This window comes from Saccoglossus kowalevskii, unplaced genomic scaffold (assembly GCF_978046115.1).
Source record: "Saccoglossus kowalevskii unplaced genomic scaffold, keSacKowa6.1 SCAFFOLD_24, whole genome shotgun sequence".
NCBI classification, from domain to species: Eukaryota; Metazoa; Hemichordata; class Enteropneusta; family Harrimaniidae; genus Saccoglossus; species Saccoglossus kowalevskii.
The window spans coordinates 1,690,275-1,718,066 of NW_028188618.1; the positions used below are offsets into that span (position 1 = coordinate 1,690,275).

Genomic DNA, 27,792 nt, shown 5'->3' on the forward strand with positions numbered 1-27,792 from the left:
ACATCCTTAAAACAAATCACACCAACTTTCTCGGACATATTCGAACGTGAAAATAAAATATAAAAGTTACAGACAAAGTTACATCCGAATATTTATCACACGAAAAATACATTATTAATATTAACCACAAGCAACAACTAGTTGTATTCAATACCATGGTTGACAGCCGACGCGTGAACATAATGTAATAATTCGGTAGAAGTAGTAGAATGATGGAATGCTCAAAATAAATTGAAATGCAAGTTACATCTGTTGCCTATAATTCATAGCATTCATACAAATACACGCAACGTACAAGATATTCGTTAATAAATACAAATTCACCGTACACGCAACGTGGAGTTATTAGTTATTATTTAGCGTGTCAGTAACAGTTGGCCGAACCTGCAACGTAAACCGACAAGACATAGGATATACCGCACGTCGATGTCAACCTCTTGCACACAAACATAGAAATTGACCCTGCTCAAGATCGTAATGCTGACCAAAAATTTAAAAAAATGGGACGAATGTGAATTGGGACGAATCAACTCGTAGAACGAGTGTGAAATGGGACGAATCGACTTGTGGGACGAATGTGAATTGGGACGAATTGACTGTGAATCTGATTTGGTGCGGGCTAACCTTAAAGGGCGGTGATCGTCGCGCCGCGCATGTGCGACATTTGTGTTAATTGATAAACATTGATTTTCCCACAATCCAATGCGCTCTTCTAATGGAAATCACGAGTACGAGTTGTGACCTGGGTGCTACATGCACAAATTACCGCCGGTGACTCCTTCGATATCTTCCAATCACAAAGGAAATGTCATATTAGTGACGTCCGAGTTTTTACTCGTTGGGCTGCGTAACGGTCAAAATCGCCATCTTTGTTCATAAGATACAAATCAATACAGCTTGGCATTTTTATAAAAGAAAGTATGGTAATGTGATACAGTAATTATCAATTCCCTGATTTTTCCAAGCTCTTTTGTTAAACTGTTTTAGTATGTTTTTGTTTATGTATTTAGGAATTGTTATTTAGTTATAGATTCAAAATGAATAATGTCAATAAAGTTATAGTTATAGTTATAGTTATAGTTATGAGTCCCATCATCATCTCACGCATGCGTGGCGCGGTGACCACCTCCCTTTGAATCAAACTAGCGTGGCTAATTTCTTTTTTTTTTACTGCGTTAATTGTGTGTGTTTGCATTTCAGTATATCCTAAATACATTAATTTTGTTTTCATTGATTAGGAATATTGTGATATGAAATGAACTAACATTTCGTTGTTCAGTTCATTTTCGTTGTTTATTTTATTTGTATTCACGCTTCGCGGAACCGAATACGAATCCGAAACTAATAGTGAAGAATACAAGATGGCGTCCATGAGAAACATTTCTGGCATGTCGATTGGACACAGACGTAAAATACTGCGAAGACACGAAGATCGCATTGATACAGATAATTACTAGAACTTAAAACTCAAATTACAGTTCGGTAATTTCACATTGTTTCACCATCCGCGTTATTTTGTGACTAGTTCAGGGCCGTAACGGCGAAATGTATAGCCTTGTTTTGCTTTGATTTGGGGGTTGAAATAGTGGACGGGGAATTTGTGAAGTCCAATCGGTGAGTGTAACTCAATTTTCAATCTTTATTTGAATGTATAAGCAGTGTTATTTTGCTTAGTGTGTCTATCAGGTGTGTGAAAACAATTCACATACTTGCAATGTTGCAGCATGGAAGGTACCTTCCATGGTTGCAGTAAACAAGGCGACGTTAGGGTTAGACCATTTAAACTCGGGGGTAGAAGATTTGTTTAAAAAAATACAAGCTACGGTAGTCAACGAGTGAAAAACAAATTGCAAGTAAGGTGTTGCAGGGAAACAGTGTTGGCGCATTCTAGAAAAATAAAAGGTGCAGACAAGACAGCGTGACAGCTTCCAGCCACCCCCACGATTTCAAATGGTTGGTGCCTTATGGCCAAGAAGCTACAGGTTCATGTATAGTGTGAGGGGTCTAACATTTGAACTTTTACAAATTTACACTCTGCATTTTCATAAAATCTACAAGTAGAGAGAAACACTATATGAGGAAAAAAATTGACCGCTCTCATGAGAGTGATGAGGAAAAAATCGCAAATAATGAATTTTCCCTTCCTTCAAAGTCAAAATTGTTAAAAAAAAAAATGCTCCAAACTGAGGCCATTTACTTCACCTTTTCAGCATTAAACAAAAGTCTTATTTCTGCAACCAGACTGGCTGTGCTATCTTGTATTGTTTTGTCTCAGCTGCCTATCTCATACACTTACTTACTGATGCTTGATGGTCTAAGGAATAGTGACATATAGTAATGGTTTATTAATAGAGATACATGTAAAATGTGTCCATAATAAAATATTGATCATAAAACTACATAACATTTTATATATTTTATATATTTTCGTTGAAAATAAAATCTAGCGAATATACTTTTTTTCCTATATTTCACATTAAACTCATCAAAAATCAGTGAAAATAAATTCCATACAAAACGCCCAAAAAGCCTTTTCAGCGAAAATTAATTCGAGCGAAAATAAAGTATCCCACAGTATACAGTATGCGCATATGGGGGAGGGGGGGTACTGGTGTACACATACCTTCACAAAACTATTAGAAAAGATTAGTAATACTGGATTCTCTATTATCTAATGTGATTAACACACATGTATGTATGAACTAAATAATTGTGTTGAATGTTTACATTGTCAGTTCTACACGTGCGACATGCCTGGACCGATTACATTCAAAATTCACACATACATCATACATAATATTATACACATGCACATCAATTTGTTTCATAATCTGATACAAGATGGCCGAATGGGGGCCATTTTTTGTACTGACAAATCATTGAAATCAAGCATTTCTCGGTAATAACTAGATAATTATTACATAATAATCTTGATAACTACATGTATTTGTATATCAGTAACCCACAGAGGCTGCGTCTGGTCAATAATTGCTTTTACTGGTTTAAAACTGCATATTGACCTCCACTTTAGTTACTATCTGTTTATTATTCACCTAGTGGTCGCATGTTCTTGAGTGTGTGCATGATGATACATCAAGTAACCAGTGATCTGCTCTAAAATGCAGATCAAATGCAATATTTAAAATTCATGGTATTCTATATGAAATTAACATATTTCCTATTTCGTGTACAAAGGAATTTTTATGAAACCTTAAAAAAACATGTGTACATGTACATGCAGGCTTCTTTCCAGTAATGATAGAAATTGACATGGAAAATGTCTATAAAACTACACACTCGGACTGAGCAGAACTTCATTGAGTTAGAGGAAAAAAACATGCCTGATAATGTTCACTACCAGATGTAGACTAAATACATTTTGTAAAACATAAAACACATTACCCTTGGGGTCACAACCCTTAGCTGAAACAGCAGGGAAAAACAGACCTTCCATGACTGAGTGTAAAATACAGTGTGTAAATAGAAAATACACATTTATATTAACAGTAACAACCTGGCATTTTAATCACATTGTAACAATCAGCATATGTAATTTACATCAACATTCTTTGATGGCTTTAACTAAAATCTTTGTAATTTCAGGTAAGCAGAGCAATATGACAGAATATCATCCAGAGGACTTACATCAACAGATGGCAGATGCATTTGGAGACCCCATTAGATTAAATTGTAGGCATCAAGCACCATTGAAATCAAGTCAACATAGTGGAGTAGGGGTCCCTTCATATGTATCCCAATTCCAGTCGAGTCAGTCACCTGGTTTTTCTGCTTTTGGACCCTACTCCCATCAAAGAAAATCTATGCCTTCGTCTACTCCTGGACCCTACTCCTATGAGAGGGAGTCTATGGCTCCATCTACTCCTGTACCCTACTTGCATCACAGGGAATCTATGCCTTCGTCTACTCCTGGACCCTACTCCCATGAGAGGGAATCTATGCCTTCGTCTACTCCTGGACCCTACTCCCATGAGAGGGAATCTATGGCTCCATCTACTCCTGGACCCTACTTGCATCACGGGGAATGTATGCCTTCGTCTACTCCTGGATCCTACTCTCAACAAAGGGAATCTATGGCTCCATCTTCTCCTGGACCCTACTTCCATGAGAGGGAATCTATGACTTCGACTATTCTCGACCCCTATTCCCAACAGAGAGAATTTATGGCTTCATCTACACTGGGACCCTACAACCAACAGAGAGAATCTACTGAATTTACTCAACGAGAGTTTCAATTTTTAGCTTGTGTTACAGATTCTGAACAAACAAAATCAATATCCAAATTGACATCTGATGCCTGGTCTATTTTCAGAGATGTGTTTCATCTCCCACACCCCCATTCTCGAGAGAGAACACCAACTGGAGTGCCTGCTTCTGAACTTTCTCTACATGAGCCACAACCGCAAGATCAAGATGATGATCCCAAACTTGATCCCTATTCTTTGCAGAGGGTACCATTCATATCTGACTATGATCAATACTCTCAGCACGATACACCAGGTTTCTCATCTGATCAAAATCCTTCTTCTCAACAGAGAGTTTCTAGGCTAGGACAGCAATTAAATCACTTTCCTCAGGAAGAGCTGGTTGAACACAAGCAGTGGGATAGTCCACAGACTGATAGCAAAAAAGAAGCATTAGCCGATAAGCTGTTGGAAGCAATTAATAAAGATGACAGCACAACACCATTGGAGAAGGCTTGGTTAAAATATATGCATGTTTGGCATACACATCAAAAAAAGCCATCTATTGAAAGTGGATTTTTTGATACTTTGCCTAGTGAAACATCATCTTTGCATGGTGACCATTATTCCACAGCATCACAAATTGGTTATCACATATCCCAACAAATAGAACAAGATGATTCTAGAAGAGGGATTTATCCAGGGCAAGACCCACTGCATTCACCTGTTATCATTGATCAATATTCTCAGCAAGGAAAACCAGTTTTCTCATCTGTATCAACTGGTGATTTGCACTCCCGACATCATGATACACTTCCAAAGTCTCAACAGGAAATATCATTGTCCATGTCTACTCAGCGTAGATGTTCATTAAGCCAAGACTTAAATAGATTAGATTACATACCTCAGGATAAGCTGGTTGAACATGATCAGTGGGATAGTCCAAATACTGGTTACAAGACAGAAGCATCAATTATTAAGTTGTTTGAAGCAATTAACAAAGATGATAGCACAACAGCTTTAGAAAAAATTTGGTTAAAATATATGTGTGTTCGGCAGAAAGAGCCTCCTGGTGGTAGTGGCTTGTCTAGCCCTTTGCACAATGAAACACCATTCAGTGATGACCATTCCCATACAACATCAAGCTTTGATGAACAAAATAATTCAAGACATAGGATTGATCCTGAGCTGCACCTTCTCCCTTCCACTGTTGATAATTTTGCATCTGGCAATGCTCATTTTTCTCAAGGAACTAAAAGGTCAGCCAGCAAAGAAAAATCCTATTTTCCAAGCAATGACAATCGATCGCCTACACATCAACGCTTGTATAGTCCAAATAGAAAAAAGCAAAGGCAGTCGGTAGGAATGTTTTTATTGCCTCTGTGTGCGGAGCACACAATGGGAGTCTTTGCAGATTGTGTGTCTGTGTGTGTGTATGTGAACTGATTAGTTTTGGGTTGAAATCTGTGCTTATTTATTACCAAATTTGCATATTAAAACCATTCAACATATTTCAATAAAACTTACATAGATGTTCTGGAGCAATGTACATACCTCATTAGTTTTTGGTTGAAAACCATGCATAATTATTGACCTAATTTGCATATTAATGATCCACTTGTTTCTCAAGTACCATTCAACAGATTTTAATGAAACATGGAACATAGAAGCTCTGCGATAATATGCAAACCTGATTAGTTGAAATTCATTCATATTAATGACCTAATTTGTATATTAATTAGCCAATATTTAGCTTTTTCACCAATATATTAACCACACATCATATTTAATAAAACTTGCTACATAGATGCTCTGGAAAAATAGTTTAGGGTTAAATTATGTACTTACCGATAACATAATTTGCATAAATTAACCAATTAAAAGGTGTTCCACAGATAACTTGAGTAATAATGATGAATAATAATAATAATGAAACTATATACATGGTTGGTTTTTGATAATCCACGGATCTGATTACTTCAGGGCTGACATCCATGCATATTAATTACAGGTTTAGTATAAATAGTTTCATGTGTCCTTAATATGCATAACTGTAATGTACTAAACACTGCTGCAAACACTGTTGCAGATAATTTTGTTGTCTGACAAAATATATGACCAAATTATCTAGTCATCATATACACTGTATTTCATTAAATATATAAAGTAATTGTTAAATCATATCTATTTGGAACCACCCTAATCATTGCTTGCAGTTATGTTTTTAAAATTCTGTATTTGCTTTATTAGAAGCACATCTGCTTACTGTAAATGACAAAAAGTCTGTGGTAAAAATAAGATGTATTTCAATGATTTAGCATGCAAACTTGATATAATAATAATAAATATTAGGTTGCTGATTTGGGTTAAACTTGATATAATAATAATAAATATTAGGTTGCTGATTTGGGTTAAACTTGATATAATAATAATAAATATTAGGTTGCTGATTTGGATTAAACTTGATATAATACTAATAAATATTATGCTGCTGATTTGGGTTAAACTTGATATAATAATAATAAATATTAGGTTGCTTATTTGGATTAAACTTGATATAATACTAATAAATATTATGCTGCTGATTTGGGTTAAACTTGATATAATAATAATAAATATTAGGTTGCTTATTTGGATTAAACTTGATATAATACTAATAAATATTATGCTGCTGATTTGGGTTAAACTTGATATAATAATAATAAATATTAGGTTGCTTATTTGGATTAAACTTGAGATAATAATAATAAATATTATGATGCTGATTTGGGTTAAACTTGATATAATAATAATAAATATTAGGTTGCTGATTTGGGTTAAACTTGATATAATAATAATAAATATTAGGTTGCTGATTTGGGTTAAACTTGATATAATAATAATAAATATTAGGTTGCTTATTTGGATTAAACTTGATATAATACTAATAAATATTATGCTGCTGATTTGGGTTAAACTTGATATAATAATAATAAATATTAGGCTGCTGATTTGGGTTAAACTTGATATAATAATAATAAATATTAGGCTACTGATTTGGGTTAAACTTGATTTAATAATAATAAATATTGGGTTTGCTGATTTGGGTTAAACTTGATATAATAATAATAAATATTAGGTTGCTGATTTGAGTTAAACTTGATATAATAATAATAAATATTAGGTTGCTGATTTGGGTTAAACTTGATATAATTATAATAAATATTATGCTGCTGATTTGGGTTAAACTTGATATAATAATAATAAATATTAGGTTGCTGATTTGAGTTAAACTTGATATAATAAATATTATTATACATCTGTCACCGTAATGCCATAAGTTACAGCGTGCCGTAATTTTGTGGTATTTTACGGGGTATTTTCATCCTATCATATTAGAAAATGCGAATTCCAAATATGGAATGATTACGCACATCCTCTAATAATAAAAACTAACATGGCTGCCACCAGGGTTTGACCGGAATCCACACAAAGAAGTTTGCTGTTTCTGTTATAAACTTGAATTTCGGCATTCCCATGATGTATCCTTGGTAAAGATGTATAATAATAATGGTTATTTTGAGGATACCTTAAAGTATGCACTGAGACATTACACCGTTGCATCGACCTCTGCTGCACTTCGGTTGATAACCTCGCTGTACTGTCTTCGAACATACTTTGAGGTATCCTTGCAATAACCTCATATTATGCTACTGATTTGAGTTAACCTTGATTCTGTTGTAAATTCACTCTGGGCCGTTAATTGGCAGTTTGGGTTTTTAAAAAAATAAAATGGGACAAAGAAATTGCCAAGGGCAATTTTTCGGCAGTTTTTTAAGGTGTTATTTTAAATTTCCTGATGCCTAAGTTTTACCGTAGTCATTGATGGCTATTCAAGTGACTAGCGTGAATGGGTAAGCTTCGTTTCGACAATGAGCTGTAAACAATGTTAAATTATTCTTCAAATATTCTTCAGTTTATAATTTGAAAACAACCAATTTTTTGAAGAAAAAAATCATGCCGTTTTCCCATCAAAGTCCAAGCCAAAAGATCGCACTACAGCATCAACAAATCTCATCCGTGTTGCGTTCAATAATAATAAATAATAATAATAAATATTGGTTCAGTGAAAATTCATAGTGAGACATGTACTCTGTAATTTATGAATAATTGTTCAAATCAAAATAATTATGAATATTATTTCTAGGATGATGGTGTTCTGGTGAGACGTAATGCACGCATGTGGCACTGCACACTTTGCAAAGAACCAGTTCCTGCAAAAGATGTGAATACATGTACCGGGTAATTATCATAAGTATTCTAATTTACATGTTGGCATCACTCTACTTCAATGTGATTCTAAAAGAGATATCACAAACAGTTTACAGTCTAACAACAAACAAATTTTGGTATTTCAACACAACAACAAAATACCTTGTGATTTTAATATAATATGCACTGGTTATTTTGTTGGGAATGAAAAAGCATAGAACCAATGATCACAGTAGTATAATCTTGTCACAATGTTTCACAAGTAAATAAATTACTCATTTTCAAGGTGTAACAAATGCTGCAATGTGAAAATGATTTGACAATGTTGCTGCACAATCTTGAATGTAACAGTGAAATGTTCCTAAGTGATGGTTAAATACAAATACTTAAATATCCAGTATGTGGTACTGTACACTTGGCAGTGTGACAGTTTCTGCCAAAGATTCACATTCATTTGGGAAAAAAGTAAATTGTATTAGTATCAAAAGTGGAAGATTCGGTTTATGAGTCAAAAGTACATATTGTCATTGTTATCTTCTGTATAAACTACTAATAAAAGTATTTATTGTGGCTGTCAAAAAAAAGGATCTTCTCATCCCTGGTTAAATAGAAAAATAATGTGACGATGTGATTTTAATTTTTTGTGCTGTATTTCAAGGGTTAAAACATGCTAGATGTGTACTGTTTTTGTAGTTGATTGTCTAACACTACATACTTGGTACACAATGGGAAATTGATGCACATAATTTTCCGAATCACTACTTTGGAATTAATCTGCATTTCTTAATTAGCTAAATTGTATACTAATTGACCAATCAATGGTTTCAACTTGTCGATATACCAGGTATAATATAATGTGAAATATGTGTATATTTAATTATTATTTTTTTAACAGTTATGCTATATTTGCTTCTATTTTTTCTAGGAAATGACAGCTTCACTTCATTTGAAAACTACTATGCATATTTCCACTAAATATCAGGTAAGAAAAAAATTTGAACTGTTATCATCCATCAGTCTGGTTTATCAGAATTTGGCATTTTTAGTCCTGTATGTCCATCCATGCATCTGGAATAGTTTCTCAGACATGCTTTATGTAATCTCATTCAAACTTCACATGTACATGCCAATTATCTTTGTCATTCAGTCAAATATGGCTGACTGACGGCCATTTTAGTCATCAAATATGGCTGACTGACAGCCATTTTAGTCATCAAATATGGCTGACTGACGGCCATTTTAGTCATCAAATATGGCTGGCTGACGGCCATTTTAGTCATCAAATGTGCATTTCTCATGGTTAAACATGTCCAGAATCGTTTCTCTGAGATGAACAAGGCGATTTCATTCAAACATGCATATTTGTTTGCAGGTGCAGATCATATTTTTGTTGAGATTCAGACAAAAATGTTCGATTTGTGATGAATTTGTTTTTATTTATTTCTATGCTGATTCCTCACTAATATTTTTCCCAATTTAGTTGAAAGTTTGTGCTCAAGTAGTACATGTATACTCATAAATAATATCCTTTAAGACGGAAACATGGACTAATGGATTGACCTTCATGTGTGCATCTGTTCGTGCATGTGTTCGTTCATATCCAGCAGTGTCTTACACTTGCTTTGACCAATCAAGCTCAAACTTCTTTCTTACATCAGACATATGCACATGCATTTGTTTCATTTTCAGATTTAAGATGGTCGAATGGCTGCCATTTTAAGGCCAAAATGTATCAAAATAAAACATTTCACCATTTTATGAACTAGATCTCAGTCGTGTGTGGGTTAGTTTAAACTTGCTATATACGTGTACATTATGCACAAGAGGATCTTGATGCACGTCATTTCATTTTCCGAATCAAGTTCAAAATGGCTGACTGGCAGCTATTTTTTTTCCATGAAACATACATCATAATTCACTGGGATATTCTAATGATGCAATTACTTGTTTTAACTGTTTCAGTCTGAAAGGAAACATAGACGATATGATAATAGAGAGGTAAGTTTTTATAAAGTACTGGTAGTGTGTTTTCAGTAACCTGAACTTCTCTGACTTCTGGATGTATTTGTCCAAGGCCGAACCAGAGCTTGAGTTTGTTTGCTGGGCAAATATCCTATTTTCACATTTATTGCTTTCCTATAAATTATGACAGAATTTTTCATAAGCAGTGATTTTTTTTACCATTTTCAGTCTGACAGAAGACAAAGAAAAAATCATAATTTAAGAAAGGTAAGAGTTGAAATTGATTTGTTATCTATGATGTGATCATTGACGCCATCACACAAGCAAATAAAAAAAATGTTTCTCAGATTGCATTCTCAAAAATGGGGTGTTTAGACTATTTGTTTTCCTAATACATTCAACAGCACACTAATTTTGCAGGTTTTACCATTTCATCAACAGAGGGCAATATTTCATGAGTCTATTTGTCACAAAATATGATAATCAGTTCTGGCACCATAAACATTTATTTACCAACAATTTTGTCAAAAATATGTCAGTCAAGTTTTTGAGCAAGCAAATTGCCATTCAGTTTAATACTTTAAAATACTTTATTTTCGCTTGGAATTAATTTTCGCTGAAGGAATGATTCAGTGAAAATGAAATCCAGTGAATATACCGATACCTTTTTTCCTATATTTTACATTCAACTCGTCAAAAATCAGTGAAAATAAATTCCATACAAAACATCCAAAAAGCCTTTTCAGCAAAAATTAATTCCAGCTTAAATAAAGTATTTTACAGTAATTAACTGATACGAGTAGATTAACGGGAAATCCAAAAGGAGCCGCTATTTCCCGTTAATCTACGAGGAGGGGTAGTATAACGAAGTTATAACAAAGTTATACTGCGAATTTGACGAGTTTTGCACGGCTTATTTTAAATCCTGTGGTCATGGCGGATGTTTACAGCGCTATTGCGTAAATCGCAATTCTAAACCAGGTGTAGTCAACCGCAATTATCAGCCGTGCTCATTGGCTATAACAGATGTGTTGAAAAGCTCTAGCCAATCGGCATTTACTCAGTAGAGTTTGTTTTGTTTAACACTAGAATCCACCAACAGTGGACTTTATTGTATTACCATAACCAACACTGATTGGACCACGTAGAATTGCATAAAAAACATTCGATCACGTGAATTTGGTGCTCATTTGTGAGAACAGTGTAGCACGTTGTTGGGTGAACTCCGGAGATCCGTCAGAATCATGTCGGCTCAAGAATTTGCTGCTCCGGAAATTGACTGGGATTTGGAAAACTGGTTGTCCCAAATTGATGTGGACGACGCCGAGGACTTTAAACTGAGCGATATTCAGAAAGAATTCCGTTTTTTGCCTCCAGTTGACAGCAAACAAGTCACCAAATACCAGCAGTCACGCATACCCAAGACAACTCGCAGCGCTACAAAATGGGGCGTCAAAACATGGAATGAGTGGAAAGAGCAACGTAATGTTAAAGTTGAGTATGATAAATCTGATGAAGAAGTGTATCATTTGGTTCCGTCTCTAGATGACAATTTAGTCCAGAAGGAATTTGATTTCTGGCTATATAAATTTGCCATTGAAAGTCGGAGACAAGATGGCCAACAGTATCCGCCAGACTCATTAAGACAAATGTTCTGTGCCATTTACCGCTATCTGCGCGATGATTGTAACCGCCCTGACCTAAATTTTATGGACCAGGGCCTCCACGACTTCTTAGGTTTCAGAAATACGCTGGATGGTGTCATGAAGACACTCTCTCACTCTGGTATTGGTATCTGAAAAAAACAAGCCGAGCCATTTTCGCTAAATGATGAAGAAAAGCTATGGGCACATGTGTTTGGTACAAATACCGCATTAGGCATGAGTTATGCAACCTACTTTTACATGTGTAAAATGTTTGGACTGCGTGCCGCTGATGAACATTCAACACTAACGGTAGACCAACTCACCATGCACAGCGACGATATGGGGGAGTAAATGGTATTCCAGGGAAAACCATCGAAAACTGACCAGGGAGGATTCTAACGCAAACCAGGACAAAAACACTACGCGCAACCAGAAAACTCGCGCTGTGTTGTAAACTTGTTTCGGACATATCTGTCATATATCCCAAACAGCGGGCCATTCTATAGAAGACCACTGAAGTCAAAGAATGACGAAATAAAGTTCTCTGCACAAAAGCTTGGTGTTCATACATTGCAGGGATACAGTAAGCAGATGACTGATCTCGCTGGGATAAAAGGTTATCATACTGGGCATTCAGGAAAGGTACGTATTAGAATTTGCACTTTAGTAATGCAATGTTCGATTTCCCCGCTGACAAGAAATAGTCATAACTTTATGTCGAAAATAATCACTACTCGTTAACTCCATTTTTTCATGCAAACTGTTTGGTGGAATACCATTTAAATATTATATTCACTGGCACGATATGTCGGATTCATTTCACGCGATAAAGATTTAATGCAAACGGCTTTGACGTGTTTTAAAAAAGCTGAACGATTGAACGTACTATAACAATATATTGATATTTTAAATTGCTATGAGGTGGACTGTTACAAGCTATTGTACTTTCATATTAATACATTGTATTTTATTTTAATTAAACAGATTACACAGGCAACCACGCTGTTCCAGCAAATTTCGACGAGCAGCTAATAGCAGAAAGAACAGGTCACTCCAGTCTAGCAATTAGAAGCTACAAGCGGACAAGCGACGAGCAGACGAAAGCAGTGTCGGACGCATTGCAGCCACCCAAACCGAAAAAACGGTGAAAGAAGCGAAAACGCATGACATATCCACCACCCCAACAGACGAGGACAAATCTAATACCACTGTCATAACCGATTCTTCCCAAGTGTCCGTGAATTTTGTAAAAGGAAATATGAAACTTGAAATACGTTTTTAAAATGTATCGTATAATCGTCATTGCGTATTTAATTAATTAAATGAAAATTCCACCTTGTTCTTTGTTTTCATTCAGTGGCCACCTGTTATGTTAATCAGCTTTCCACTCCTGTTGTGCTCATGACTATTTAAATTAACCCATTCATTATTAACAGTCCCGGCTTGTTAATCCATTGATAAAACAGTACCGTTAACAGGAATGCATAATTAATTAGGTTGAAACTGTCCGCTAATGAAAGTAAGAAACATAGTTAGAACAATGGCGACGAGACAAAAAGTAGTATAACACACATTAATGTATCTGCCATATTGTTTTTGAACAGAATGGCACATTTGAGGAATCTCAAAAGAAACTAATTGCCTTTTATGCCCCCTTGAAGTAGAAGCCCTGTAGTTGTGGTATTCCTGTATATTGCCATTGGTGCCATTGCCATCATAACATGTTTCAATGCATTTCTTTATAGATGTTTGTCCCAAGAAAAGCTGTTCGTCTTGTTATTGGTCGGGGTGGGGCAGTAGTTCACAAAATACAGGATGAAACAGGTGCTTCTATACAGTTTGACCCACGTAAGTTGTAGAGAGATAATTTTTTTTTTAGCTCTGTAAAAAAATTCATGGTGTCTCTGTCACATGACCTTGTTAACATTTCAGAATTAAGGAGTGGACCATTAGAAGCTTGTAGTGGGTGCTGAAATGAAAAAATATATCCACAGGAAAATTCATCGTGAAAAGAAAAGTTAAGGATCTCATAAACAGATCAAGAGTCCACTGGTCAGTAGATCTGGTGAAATGTAACACATTTTGGCAGTACTGTAAAATCTGTATTAGAAGCTATGACTTCTATTAAAATGGTACAATGCAAGAGAGAAGATGCAGCTTTTATTAGAGCATCTACACATACATGTATGAGTGATGTTGAATTGGTGGTTCTCAATGGTTCAAAAAAATAGGTGTGAATTCTATTAGGGATACAGCTTTTAAAAGAGACTATGACAGAACCCCACACCCTTCCCGTGGCTTTCGTTGCGTATGGAAGTTATTTTCACGAGTGATGCGGTGTATCCTGCGGCCGTACTTTCACGAGCGAAGCGAGTGAAAGTACAGCAGAATACACCGCATCTCGAGTGAAAATAACTTCCATACGCAACGAAAGCCACGGGGAGGGTGTGGGGTTCTGTTATTATTACATATGTTCCATACTTGATTATTTCGTATTAAAGAAAGAACGTGCAAACCGGGATGGAATTTAGGTCGGGGAACCCCATTGCCCATTAATATGTTCCAATATAAGTGTTACGCCCTAGCAGCGCGTGTCAGTGTAGAACGCGCCCGGAGAACGCGTGTCACTGTTTGTTTGAAATTAAAATAATCAGACGTCTAATCTGAGTCACTGTTCGAATAAATAACTCGTTGACGTTTAGTTGGGACCACGGCAGAACCAGAACTTGAACTGGACGACTATGATACACAGTTTATGTTGAAGTTAAAAGTTACGCCACAGAATTGTGCATTGACAAACATGCCGTGCAACTGCGGTACTCCTCTGACGGGATGACTTTCGTCGACAGCGGTTGTCGCTGAGCTGCACGCTACAACTTCGTGTGTGATGTTGCTTGCTGGTCGTGGATTGACTGAGTCTTGATTACCGGTTAAAATGTTGCTCTTTTGGCGTTGGTATTTTTTATTTGGAACTGAGTAACGCCGCAACGTCGCCAGCAGAAACCTGGTATCTCGATGCTGATGGTTGCAGCTGCATGGTAATCGCTGATTTTACTGCTGGTGGATCTTCTGAGAGCCCTTCAAGGTTTATAAAACTCAGTTTCCAGGTGGTCAACATACATTAAGTTCTCCCAATCGTAGTATTCCATGTGATGTACACCTGACATGCCAAAAATGTTGTTGAACGATTTGAACTGGATAGAAATAGCAGACGAAAATGTGTTTACAAAATAAAAATAGTTCGGTAGCCAATGAAAATACCATGTTCATTTGCATATCGACCGTGAAAATACCGAAAACATTATTGCATGGGTGATATGCAAATTAGTTTGGGCCAAAATAAGTGACTGCCTAAAAGTACCGTTACTGTTGTTCAAATTTCATTTCACTCGGCAAGTATATTCATGTACCCCAAGGGGAAAATATCATACTTCTAAATATTGTTTATTTCGAAAAACTGTACTCCTGAAGGGAATACTTTGTTTGCTCTCAAACCTCATTTGCATATGGGTTGTGGAAATACCGATTTTGATTTCAGGGACGAATCAAAATAAACTGCAGTACATATGTAATAATTCACAGTACTCACTACCACACTACGTTTTCACCTTGATATGTGTATTAAAATTATTATTTGTTTATTAGTCCCTGTTCGGACACAGTCAAACTTGGTATATACGTTGGACATTATAGGACCTTGATGCACATCATTTTGTTTTCAGATAAGATTCAAAACGACCGACTGGCGGCCATTTTGTTTTAATAAATGTGGTTCTAGTGCCATATCTCTGACTTGCTGTGACTGATTATGTTCAAATTTTAAATATTCATTTATACATCATGTCATAGATATACAGATATATTGGTTTGACGATCTTATTAAAAATGGCCGAAAAAAAAAATTTCAGGCATTTATGGATGGATTTTGTTCAAACTTGGTACATACATTAGACATTACGGGTTCCTGATGCACGTTATTTTATTTTTTAGATCAGATTCAGAATGACTGACTAGTGGCCATTTTGTTTTAATTAATGGGCTTCTAGAGCCATATCTCTGACATGCTTTGACTGACTATGTTCAAATTTTATATATTCATTATACATGTATTCAAAATGGCTGATTTTGTTTTAATTAATGCTGTTCCAGAGCAATATCTCTCAATACTCGTTTGATGATCAGATACAAATGTCAATCATTTAAATGTTAAACAATCATCATAATCATATTCCTGACATGTTTATATTCCAGCTATATTACTATAAACAAAACTATATATCTTAAATTCGATAACTAATGGGGACTGTGCCATGGCTTGTTTATACTAAAATTATTATTTGTTTATTTATACAAAAATTATTATTTGTTTATTTATACTAAAATTATTATTTGTTTATTTATACTAAAATTATTATTTGTTTATTTATACTAAAATTATTATTTGTTTATTTATACTAAAATTATTATTTGTTTATTTATACAAAAATTATTATTTGTTTATTTATACAAAAATTAGTATTTGTTTATTTATACAAAAATTATTATTTGTTTATTTATACTAAAATTATTATTTGTTTATACAACAATTATTATTTGTTTATCTATACTAAAATTATTATTTGTTTATCTATACTAAAATTATTATTTGTTTATTTATACTAAAATTATTATTTGTTTATTTATACAAAAATTATTATTTGTTTATTTATACAAAAATTATTATTTGTTTATTTATACTAAAATTATTATTTGTTTATCTATACAACAATTATTATTTGTTTATCTATACTAAAATTATTATTTGTTTATCTATACTAAAATTATTATTTGTTTATTTATACTAAAATTATTATTTGTTTATTTATACTAAAAATATTATTTGTTAATCTATACAATTATTATTTGTTTATCTATACAAAAATTATTATTTGTTTATCTATACAAAAATTATTATTTGTTTATTTATACTAAAATTATTATTTGTTTATCTATACAAAAATTATTATTTGTACACAAATTATTTTTGTTTATTTATCCAAAAATTATTATTTGTTTATCTATACAAAAATTATTATTTGTTTATTTATACTAAACTTATTATTTGTTTATTTATACTAAAATTATTATTTGTTTATTTATACTAAAATTATTATTTGTTTATCTATACAAAAATTATTATTTGTTTATTTATACTAAAATTATTATTTGTTTATTTGTACAAAAATTATTATTTGTTTATCAATACAAAAATTATTATTTGTTTATTTATACTAAAATTATTATTTGTTTATTTATACAAAAATTATTATTTGTTTATCTATACAAAAATTATTATTTGTTTATTTATACAAAAATTATTATTTGTTTATTTATACTAAAATTATTATTTGTTTATTTATACAAAAATTATTATTTGTTTATCTATACATAAATTATTATTTGTTTATCTATACAAAAATTATTATTTGTTTATCTATACTAAAATTATTATTTGTTTATTTATACTAAAATTATTATTTGTTTATATCTCAGAGGATCATAAGAGTCAGGTGCAAGTTGTTCGGATTGATGGAACAGAAGATCAAGTAAAAAATGCACGAAAGAGAATTCACAAAATAATGGATGTCATAACTCAGTGCAATATTGAGGTAACTATGGGTCACTTTGACCTTTGAAGGTTTCACATCCTGGTGTTTTCATTGGTATGAAAATCAAAAGTATAAATATATTTTATTGATATTTCAGCACAATTCCAGAGACCAATATTTATTTTCAGTTATTAAAGTGAAATATTTCTGTTGGGAACAAAAATATTCATTAAAATGCCCCAATTGTGTATGTTTGTGGTGCTGTCATAGCAACAAAAGTACCAGGATGTATGACATTTAGGAGTTGCCTGTACATTACAATATTTGTTTCATCTTATCTTCATTTATTCTATCCCTCAATGTGAAGCCCTGCCATCATAAAAATTAGGATTTTGTCATATATAAAAATGTTATTATTCAGTATGAACTCCTGACCAAGTTCAATTTAGCTTTGTTAGTCCCCGTTCGGACGTAGTCCGAAAACGGGGACTTATGTTTTGCCCTGTGTGCGTCCGTCCGTCCGTCCGTCCGTGCGTCCGTGATCACCTGTATCTCGAACATGCATGGACCGATTAAGTTCAAACTTCACTCATACATCACACATTATATGGGACATATGCACATGCATTTTTTTCATGATATGATTAATGCTAGCCGAATAGCGGCCATTTTAAGGCCGAAAATGCATCAAAATCGCACATTTTCACCATTCCGGACCCGGATCTCTGTTATGCATGGACGGATTTTGTTCAAATTTGGTACATACATTAAACATAATAGGACCTTGATGCACGTCATTTTTTTTTTTGGATCGGGTTTGAAATGGCCGACTGGCGGCCATTTTGTTTTAAAGAATTCAGTTCTGGATCCATATCTGAGACATGCTTGGATTGATCGAGTTCAAACTTCACACACACAAGGTACATCATGTCACAAATATGTATGTGCATTTGTTTCATGATCTCATTAACGATAGCCAAATGGCGGCCGCTTTAAGGCCGAAAATGCATTGAAATCGCACATTTTCACCATTCTGGACCCGTATCTCAGTTATGCATGGATGGATTTTGTTCAAATTTGGTACATACATTAAACATAATAGGACCTTGATGCACGTCTTTTTTTTTTTCGAATCAAGTTCGAAATGGCCGACTGGCGGCCATTTTGTTAAAGAATTCAGTTCTGGATCCGTATCCAAGACATGTCGGGATTGATCAAGTTCAAACTTCACACACACATGGTACATCATGTCACAAATAGATATGTGCATTTGTTTTATGATCTGCTTAACAATAGTGGAATGATGGCCATTTTAAGGCCGAAAATGCATCAAAATCACGTATTTTCACAATTCCAGAACCGGATCTCAGTCATGCATGGATGGATTTTGTTCAGATTTAGCACAATGTGTTGTACATATGCAGGTGCATTTCGGTCATGATCTGCTTTGAATGTATATGTCACTCAAATATGAACGGAACGGGGACGTGTCATTGACAATGACTTGTTTCACATTCATATTTTCTGTATTATTGGAAATATTCATTTAAGTGATTTTTAAGAAATTATTCGCTTATAAAATTTTGAACAGTCACAGTGTTGTGCTGTTTTAGGTTTGGAAAATTTGTTTGGGACCAATGATTCAAATTTATGCTTCAATTACAGGCAACAAAAACGATTGAAATGAATGTGATGTCTGTGACTACAGACGTGCATGCAAAAATAACTTACTTTTTTGAGGTTCTTTTACAGCATTGTTTATTATTCAGTTGGTTTGATGTGGAACTTTAAGTTTATTTTATCGTAAAAGAATATTTTAAACACTTAATCAATTTAGTACAATTGCTGCGTTCCACCATATTTTCTTGAGCATGACCTACCATGTGAACTTGGATCTTTTGGGCCAAGAATGCAATTAACCATTCAGAATATTGTGTGGTACTGTCGGCAGTTTCTAGTGCTGAGAGATCTTTGCAATCAACAATTCAAATTTATTTACATGAATGGTTTGGATTTCTACTGTTTACTTGTATTGTATAACAGTGTATTACAATGTACATTGCTATGAAAATGGATTCTTCCACTTTGAATTGAACCAATCCTAATAATGTGCTTTGAGAAAATGTTTCGAGGGAGTAGTTCTTGTTTTGACTTTGAAGTACTATGGTGTGCTGAAATAAATGAGACCTTATGAATCTCTGAAATTGAAGTAATGCCTCCTGGAACTATATATTCTAATCTATACAAAACAGTTTCTGAGATCTTCGGCATAATGGCGATTGGAAGTAAATTTTGTTATTATTATAGTTGCAGTGTACGATTTTATGTATACAATTTACATAATCAATTCTTTTAATTTTCCAAAATTTTCAATTACAAATATATATTATTCACACTATTAACAAAAACAAAAATTTGAAATTATATGTTATGATTATTTTTCATAATTTAGAATTGTGACATTTATGTCGTTACTAAATGTTTGAAACTATTTTTGTTCATAATAGGTGGTTGTCCCAATGAGAAATGCTGGTGCCATTATTGGTCGCCGTGGGGAAAGAATTGCCAAGATTCAAGAAGAAACTGGTGCTTTTATAACATTTGACGAAGGTGAGTTGTTAACCATGGTAGTATTAGTATGTGTAACCATGGACTATAGAGTCTATGGTTTTAAAATATGTGAAATACACATGATTGACAGAAAAAATGAAAGATTCACTATTATTTGTTCTGTTCAGATGAAGTCTGACACTAGGTACTTAATTTAAAAACTGCTCTGTGAGTGTGTGAGACAGTTCCAGTTCCTGCTATATTCAAACTCACACACATCATTCATGTGCATTTGTTTGACAATTCAATTCATCAAAATCAAGCATTTTTTCCATTCCAGAACCGGATCTCATTTTGTACATACATTAACATAATAGGACTTTGATGCATGTAACGTTTTTGAAGATCAAACATTTCTGGCATTCTAGAACTGAATGTTGGCGTTTATGGATGGATTTTGTTCAAACTTGGTACATACATTAGAGATTATGGGTTCCTGATGCACGTCATTTTATTTTTCAGATCGAATTCAAAATGGCTGACTAGCAGCCACTTTGTTTAAATGAATGCGTTTCTAGAGCCATATCTCTGATATGCTTTGACTGATTATGTTCAAATTTTATATATTCGTTTTACATCAAATTATAGATATATAGATGTATTCAAAATGGCCATTTTGTTTTAATTAATGCTGTTCCAAAGCAATATTTCTCAATATAGACAAGTACTCGTTTGACGATCAGATACAAGATGTCAATCATTTTAATGTTAAAAAATCATCATAATCAAGCATCATCTTCTGGATCCATACTTCTGACACATTTATGTTCCAACTATTTTACTATAAACAAAACTATATATCTTAAATTTGATAACGGGGACTGCCATGCATGGCTTTTTGTTTTACAAATCACATTTGACTAGCGATCATTTTGCTTCAACCTTTTCACCACCAGTTCCCACTTTTCATCACAAAATAGTCCCATCTATAGTCTGCATATTCCTTTAGAAGAGTGGGACAAAAAAAGACAAATTTCTCAAGTAAAAACTAATATTGAAGAATATAAAAAAAAATGCAGACAAATTTGGGCGAAAAAGTCTGGTGGTGAAAGAAGTTAATAAATGAGGTTTGAGTTTATCTCTGACATACCTGACATACCTGACTGGTTTGAGTAAATCTCTGACATACCTGACTGGTTTGAGTATATCTCTGACATACCTGACTGGTTTGAGTATATCTCTGACATACCTGACTGGTTTGAGTTTATCTCTGACATACCTGACTGGTTTGAGTATATCTCTGACATACCTGACTGGTTTGAGTATATCTCTGACATACCTGACTGGTTTGAGTATATCTCTGACATACCTGACTGGTCATATTCAACTCACCTACATTAAAAACCATGTCACACATACAGGTACAGTTATGTAGATCTATTTGATCCAATTACAGTTGGATGCAAGTTGGCCATTTTAACACTGAAAATTCATCAAAATCAATTAATATTGGCCATTGCAGAATCAGATCTCTGTCTAGCATGTGTAGATTCAACTTGTCTTACAAATAAAAAGTCACTAATTAACATGCAGTTCTCTTATTTTGCAGTAATCAACTTTTGGCTGTTATATGTAGAAAGATAACTTTCGCTGATTTTGGAGAATTTTGAATGTAAAACATAGGAAAAAGATATCATCCCTTCAACGAAAAAGGCGAAATAAATAAATTCTAAGTGAAAAGAAAGTAATTTACAGAAGTTTATAGATTTGCTATACATCATGTAGAATAATATGTCAAATTTATTAACCAATGAGAATGCAGTGTTTCACCGATGCAATTCTCTGGGAATTCCTGAAAGCATTCCTGTAACGCAATGCGGAAGTGAATTATCAATGTCAAAGTGTGATCTATTAAAAATAATTTTGACAAAAAATGACATGAAACACGGTTGCCATAATCTGTAATATTCACACAATATTCAGGGTGGTCAATATGCACATTGTATTATATAAATTTAATTATTTATTCGTCAAAGGTCTTATGACTAGACATTCAAATCTGGAGTATTTTGGGTGGGCTCTAAGTCAAGCATAGTTGCTAAGTCGGACGAGTACGATATTCATGGTCACATTGTGTGATCAAGAGAACAGGATTATATAACTAGTGTATTTATGGTCACTATAGAGTGTAACTATGCTTATTTGATGAAATTATTGACTTTTGAAAATCTTTGCACTATTAACACAATTTTAATACTAGATTGTTGTTTTTATCTGTGGTTGCATGATATTATTTTAACTTTAGGATTTTTGTATTTAAAATTTTTATTTTTTTTATTATTTTTATTTTTTTCATAAATCACGAATTTTTAAAATTTATGGAACAGCAGATCAATTAGAAAATGCTGAACGAAAACTTCAAAAGCTGATAACACTAGTCACAACATCTAAAATTCAGGTAACATTTATGTTAATTTGAACACTTTTGCACTATGAAACAGTCTCACAAAAACATGCTGTGGGTGTTGACTTGTACTGACTCTAGTTTATTCAGTGCATACATGTGGGGGAGTTCTTGGTATAGACACATGTAATTATTTGAATTAGTGTATTGTTAGTTAAATAATGGGGTTTTCTTTCCCAACACTTGGACACTTTTTCCTGTCATAATATTACATGTTAGCCTACAGGTAGTCTCTCAGAATTCATAAAACAATTGTCTTATATCGTAATCCTTTATTGTTTTTATATTGAAAATTTGTTTTGCTAATAATTACATTTTATTTTTGTTATCAATAATAGCTGGACACAGATTCAGAGTACAAAACAGAGGTATGTCTGTTATTACTTATGTCACAATAATTGACTGATTTGCACTGGTTATTCCACAGATATCCCATTCACTTCACAGATTTCAATTTCAACAGACCACAAACTTCAAATGCCAAATTCCCAGCATTTGCGTGTTCATCACAGTACATCGAACATCTATGTTTCAAACTGTCATCATCTTTCAACTAACTCGTACCAGCCTCTGACAATTTCCACACCATTCTGTCTAAGCAAGAATAACGAGCATGCAAATTATCTTTGGTTTTCACATGATATTTTCATATTTTTTGCAGGTATTTTGGAAGTTGGAAAACTATGTCATGGTCATATTTACTCTGTGAAACACACACGTACCATCTCAATTTTAGTCTATTTTCTCTGAAAAATCATCGTTTCCCAGCTGTCTTAAATAGTTCTTCTAGCTGCCCACGTTTGTACCCACCTGCACTCACTCCGCTATCTCTAAAAACTTGTTAAAATATGCCGCTGACTCTTTCCGGGTTGCATGTCTATCGATGTCTTTTGACTTTTTATATTTTTGTCTCACCCATATGTGTTAACTAAGAGATGGATGTGATGTGGTGACTTCCAATAGCAGAGCTATATTAGCAAGGTTGATGCTAGCTTGAATACATTTGCAGACTGTATAATTAATTGAGAGGTGTGTGATGTGGTGCCCAGTGATTGTATTGAGATTTGTGTTCCATATAATTTAAGAGAGCATTTGTACTTTTCTTCTTGATCTCGCTAAAGATGTTTCTTCGTTTGAAAATAATTTTATTCATGATAGATGCTTGTTCCAAAGATAGCCACTGGTGCAATTATTGGGCATAATGGAAAAACAATTCACAGGATAGAGGAAGAAACAGGTGCTTACATAAAATTAAACAAAGGTAAGTTGTCAGCCATGTTGCCAACATTGTGTATTTTATCAAATATTCTTGTCATTGTTGGTAAAAAATGATCTCATCAACTTCTTTTTGAAAACTACCAACCCAATTTGTTTTTTGGCATGCAAGTACTTGAGTTGACCTCTGTCAGATTTGTTCATTTTCAGTTTGCTATTTTTTGTTATAATTTATTGTAACATTAATTAATTAATGCATGTCATCGTATGAAGTATTTCAAATGTTATCAATATTTATTACTATGCAAATTAACATATGTTAATTAACCTTATATTTGCCATCAAATTATTAGCTTTCTGTTATTATATACTGTAAATGTGTTAATTATTCACTGGGTTTAAATTTTGCTATTTTCGCTGACAGGTAAAACAACAATAAAACTCATTGTTTCCTTGACAAATTTGTGAAAATAAATGATTTTACGGTTAGTGAGCAATTTGTCAGCATGGCTGTGTCCCCTCAAAACAAAACAGCCATGTAAATAGTTAGCTATTTTTACATTCAAAATTTAGATCGATCACAGAATTTCTTTTTTATCCAAAAATGATGTCATCTATACTTTGTCTTTTTGGCTGATAGTTCAAAATTTAAAAAGAACACCAGGATGGTTGGAGACCTGAATATATCTCTTTATCATCTCTTTATTATTTGCAACTCAATCAAGCTAATTTAAATATTACAGTCATAACACCAATGAATTTGCTTACAAATGCATTCTAATTCATTTTCATATTAAGACTTTAAGTGGTTCTATTGCTGTGAAGTACTTCATTTTCGCTGAAGGGATGAATCAAATAAAATAAAATCGAAAATATCTTTTTCCTATATTTTACATTCAACTCATCAATGAAAATAAATTTCGTACAAAAAAGTGTTAATGTCTTTTCAGCAAATATTTTAAAGTAATATATATTGCTTATCTTGCTATGTGCATATATTACATTTAGCTTTAAACAAAATTGTTGTTTTGTTTTTTTATTTATCAGAGAATTTCTCAAATGAAACACAAAGTCTCCAAATTAGTGGAACAGAAAGTCAAAGAAACGATGCAAGACGAAGAATTCAAAACATTATAGAGACAACCATTGAAATTAAGGTGACATATACACTTTATTAACTTTGCTTATTTCATCTAATCTATAAAAACTTGAATTTCATCATCCTTTTTTTCACTCATGTCTATTATACAGACACAGCAGGAAGTATTACCTATTACAACACATACAGTTACTATCTACAATATCATTTAATAATATAAACATAAAGACGATTTGAATAAATATATTTATATACCAAATAAAATATGCAAATATAAAAACAAAACAAAACAGAACAGAAAAAAATTGCTATCATCATGCAAGATCAAACAAAAATGGCAGTCCAAATTAAACAGTGAAGCAAATTTTGAATTCTCTATTGGGAATACTGTGTAAATAGAATGCAGTGATCGCCAATATTGCGTGTATCCCCCAATTTGCTGGATGACGTCTTGGACCCATTTTGACACATGCTTACCTATCTCTAAGCTTCTTTTATACTCACATATAAACCTTTGAAACAAACTGTTTTCTTTATAGATACTTGTCCCAGAGGAGGCCACTGGTAATATTGTTGGATTTAATGGGGTAAAGATTAACAGGGTGCGGAGAGAAACTGGTGCTTGTATAAAACTGGACACAGGTGAGTTATCATGTACACGATGGGGGGTTAATATTTGTGTAAAAAGACTGGGTCAGAATGTGACAATTATTTTTAACAGGGATTTGAATCACATTTAAATGATCCATGGTTGAGTATGTTATTTCCGCTTTGATCAAGTTCGTTTTGAAACCTTTTTCATAGCAATGTGTAACTTTGTGAAAATCAAGGGATTGGTTACACTGTCCAATTTGAATCAGGTTATTGTATCTAACAGCTTGAATAGGTTCATTGTTGTGACTATATGTCAGATCTGCGTTTTCTCCACTCATATTTGTGTGTGGAGTTTTTATCATCTTAGCTTGGCAAGGGTCACTTGAGCTGGTCAACAATTCAAGATCACTTGAGATTGCCTTAAGGTAGAGATGCAGTTTACCTGACAGGTATTTTAATTAGTTAATTAGGAAACTATATATTTTCGGAAATCTCATTGTATGAATTTTAAAAATTGTTTAGTATTTTTTTTTATGGACACTGTAGTTTGAAATATGCACAAAAATGTGCTTTTTTGGTCAAAAGTGATTTAAAAAAAATTTGCTTCTAAACCATGCTTCTGTTTCCTGTCAAAATTGATTTATGGGTACATCTGTATACTATGAAGAAAGTGCCGTCTTGAAAACTGTCTACCAGTTGTCAATTTTGCAGGGCAGCAGCTAAAATTTCACTACTTCAAGTTTATGCATAAATTAACACCCAGGCCAGTTGTCTGTTCGATTGTTGTAACACTGTTCAACCAAAAACAATGCCCCGACGGCGTTTTGAAGATAAACACATTGTCAATCATTTGTGAAAATTTCAAAACAAAAGGTCAAAGCGTCTAGGAGCTATTTTTTTTTTAAGTTCTGGGATGTGCACTAAAAAGAAGCTGAGATAATTGCTAATTTGCATAACAATTTCACTCAGTAAGAAGTTTGCTAATGCTCATAATTAAAATGGCTGTAACAGTTCCAAATTTAAATGTATTTTCGTTTTGTAAAAAGTTAAATATAGTTCATAATATGGACATCCCGTCATTTCTTTTTTTTCACCATGTTTCTTTTTTATTATTTATTTACAGCCTTGCTAAATCTTGCTAAGCATTCAAAAGAGAGAATGTTTGCACCGGTTATCAATATTTTAAAATCGTTTTTTGAGTATGTTCCACTATTCACAATTCTCCAAAATTTTCACAGTCTATAGCCAAGACTGTTTGGATAATAAAAAGCAAAAACAAAAAATTTCACTCCCAACGTGCCCACGAACCTGCATCTCTACCTTAATAGCATTTTAACAAGTATAATGTATTTCACTGCAATGAGATTATTCACAGCCACAATCTGAGCAAAATTATCAAGTGTTTATTTTATTTATCAGTGACTTCTAAGAATCAAACACGATGTCTCTGGATAAATGGTACAGAAGAACAAATAAATGATGCTAGGCAGAGAATTGAAAAGTTAATAGCTCAAAGCACAGAATCTGAAATTCAGGTAACATATCTTAACACTATTTTGGCCCCCTGTGTGTAGCAGTACTACAATGGCAAGTTAATGTCATACTGGTGTGTGTGTGTGTCTGGATAGTGGTGGGTGTATGTCTACTTATCATACTTGTTTGACTTAGATACTCCAGAAATCATATGTTTAGGGTGGACGGTGCTTAGACCAGTACCCTGCTTGAATAATTATGCAAAAGATAATTTTACTTCAAAGTGTGCCAGCTTAGGGGAAATATTACGCCACTTAGATGAAAATTAAATTGACAAATTAATTGCATCGTCATTGATTTCCACAACACTACCGGTATTTCTAATAGTGGTGATGTATTTGAATTTACAAAATTTTTTCATTCTTTCAGGATCGAGTACAACATGGACATAGATTGGAACATGAAACACAATCACGGAACAAGTATGTAAAAGAACCTGTTGCAGAAAAAAAGAAAAACATTTGTTTTGTAAAACCAAAACAAATTCTAAGGAAAACCAAGATGAAAGTTGAAACCACAAACGATGGAGCTAATGTCACGAAGAGTAAAATTGTAGATGACAGTCTGTTAAAACCATTAGTGATGTATGCTTCGAGTGATGAGGAAGAAGATGTTACCATAGATACAAAATAAAGATAGCATTAATGTGATGTTGGGAAAGATTTAATAAACACACTGAAAAATTTGA

The 27,792-nt window shown here is 33.4% G+C and overlaps 1 protein-coding gene across 3 annotated transcripts; it reads left to right on the forward strand.

Annotated features, from left to right (window-relative positions):
* Nucleotides 1-1,498: 1,498 nt before the first annotated feature.
* LOC102800955 (uncharacterized) lies at nucleotides 1,499-27,792 on the forward strand. 3 transcript variants are annotated; one of them, XM_085496246.1, is made up of 16 exons: nucleotides 1,499-1,614; nucleotides 3,604-5,561; nucleotides 8,389-8,466; nucleotides 9,379-9,435; nucleotides 10,416-10,451; nucleotides 10,644-10,682; nucleotides 13,807-13,909; nucleotides 17,594-17,709; nucleotides 20,157-20,259; nucleotides 22,587-22,657; nucleotides 23,002-23,031; nucleotides 23,822-23,924; nucleotides 24,926-25,035; nucleotides 25,517-25,619; nucleotides 26,991-27,106; nucleotides 27,474-27,792. In XM_085496246.1, exons 2-16 carry the CDS (start codon nucleotides 3,618-3,620, stop codon nucleotides 27,735-27,737), a joined length of 3,273 nt encoding a protein of 1,090 aa, XP_085352372.1. In that variant the 5' UTR covers nucleotides 1,499-1,614; nucleotides 3,604-3,617; the 3' UTR covers nucleotides 27,738-27,792. The 3 variants fall into 3 exon arrangements, with proteins under 3 accessions (XP_085352372.1, XP_085352373.1, XP_085352374.1); XM_085496247.1 differs by having other exon boundaries at nucleotides 22,590-22,657; XM_085496248.1 differs by lacking the exons at nucleotides 24,926-25,035; nucleotides 25,517-25,619; nucleotides 26,991-27,106; nucleotides 27,474-27,792 and having other exon boundaries at nucleotides 23,325-23,876.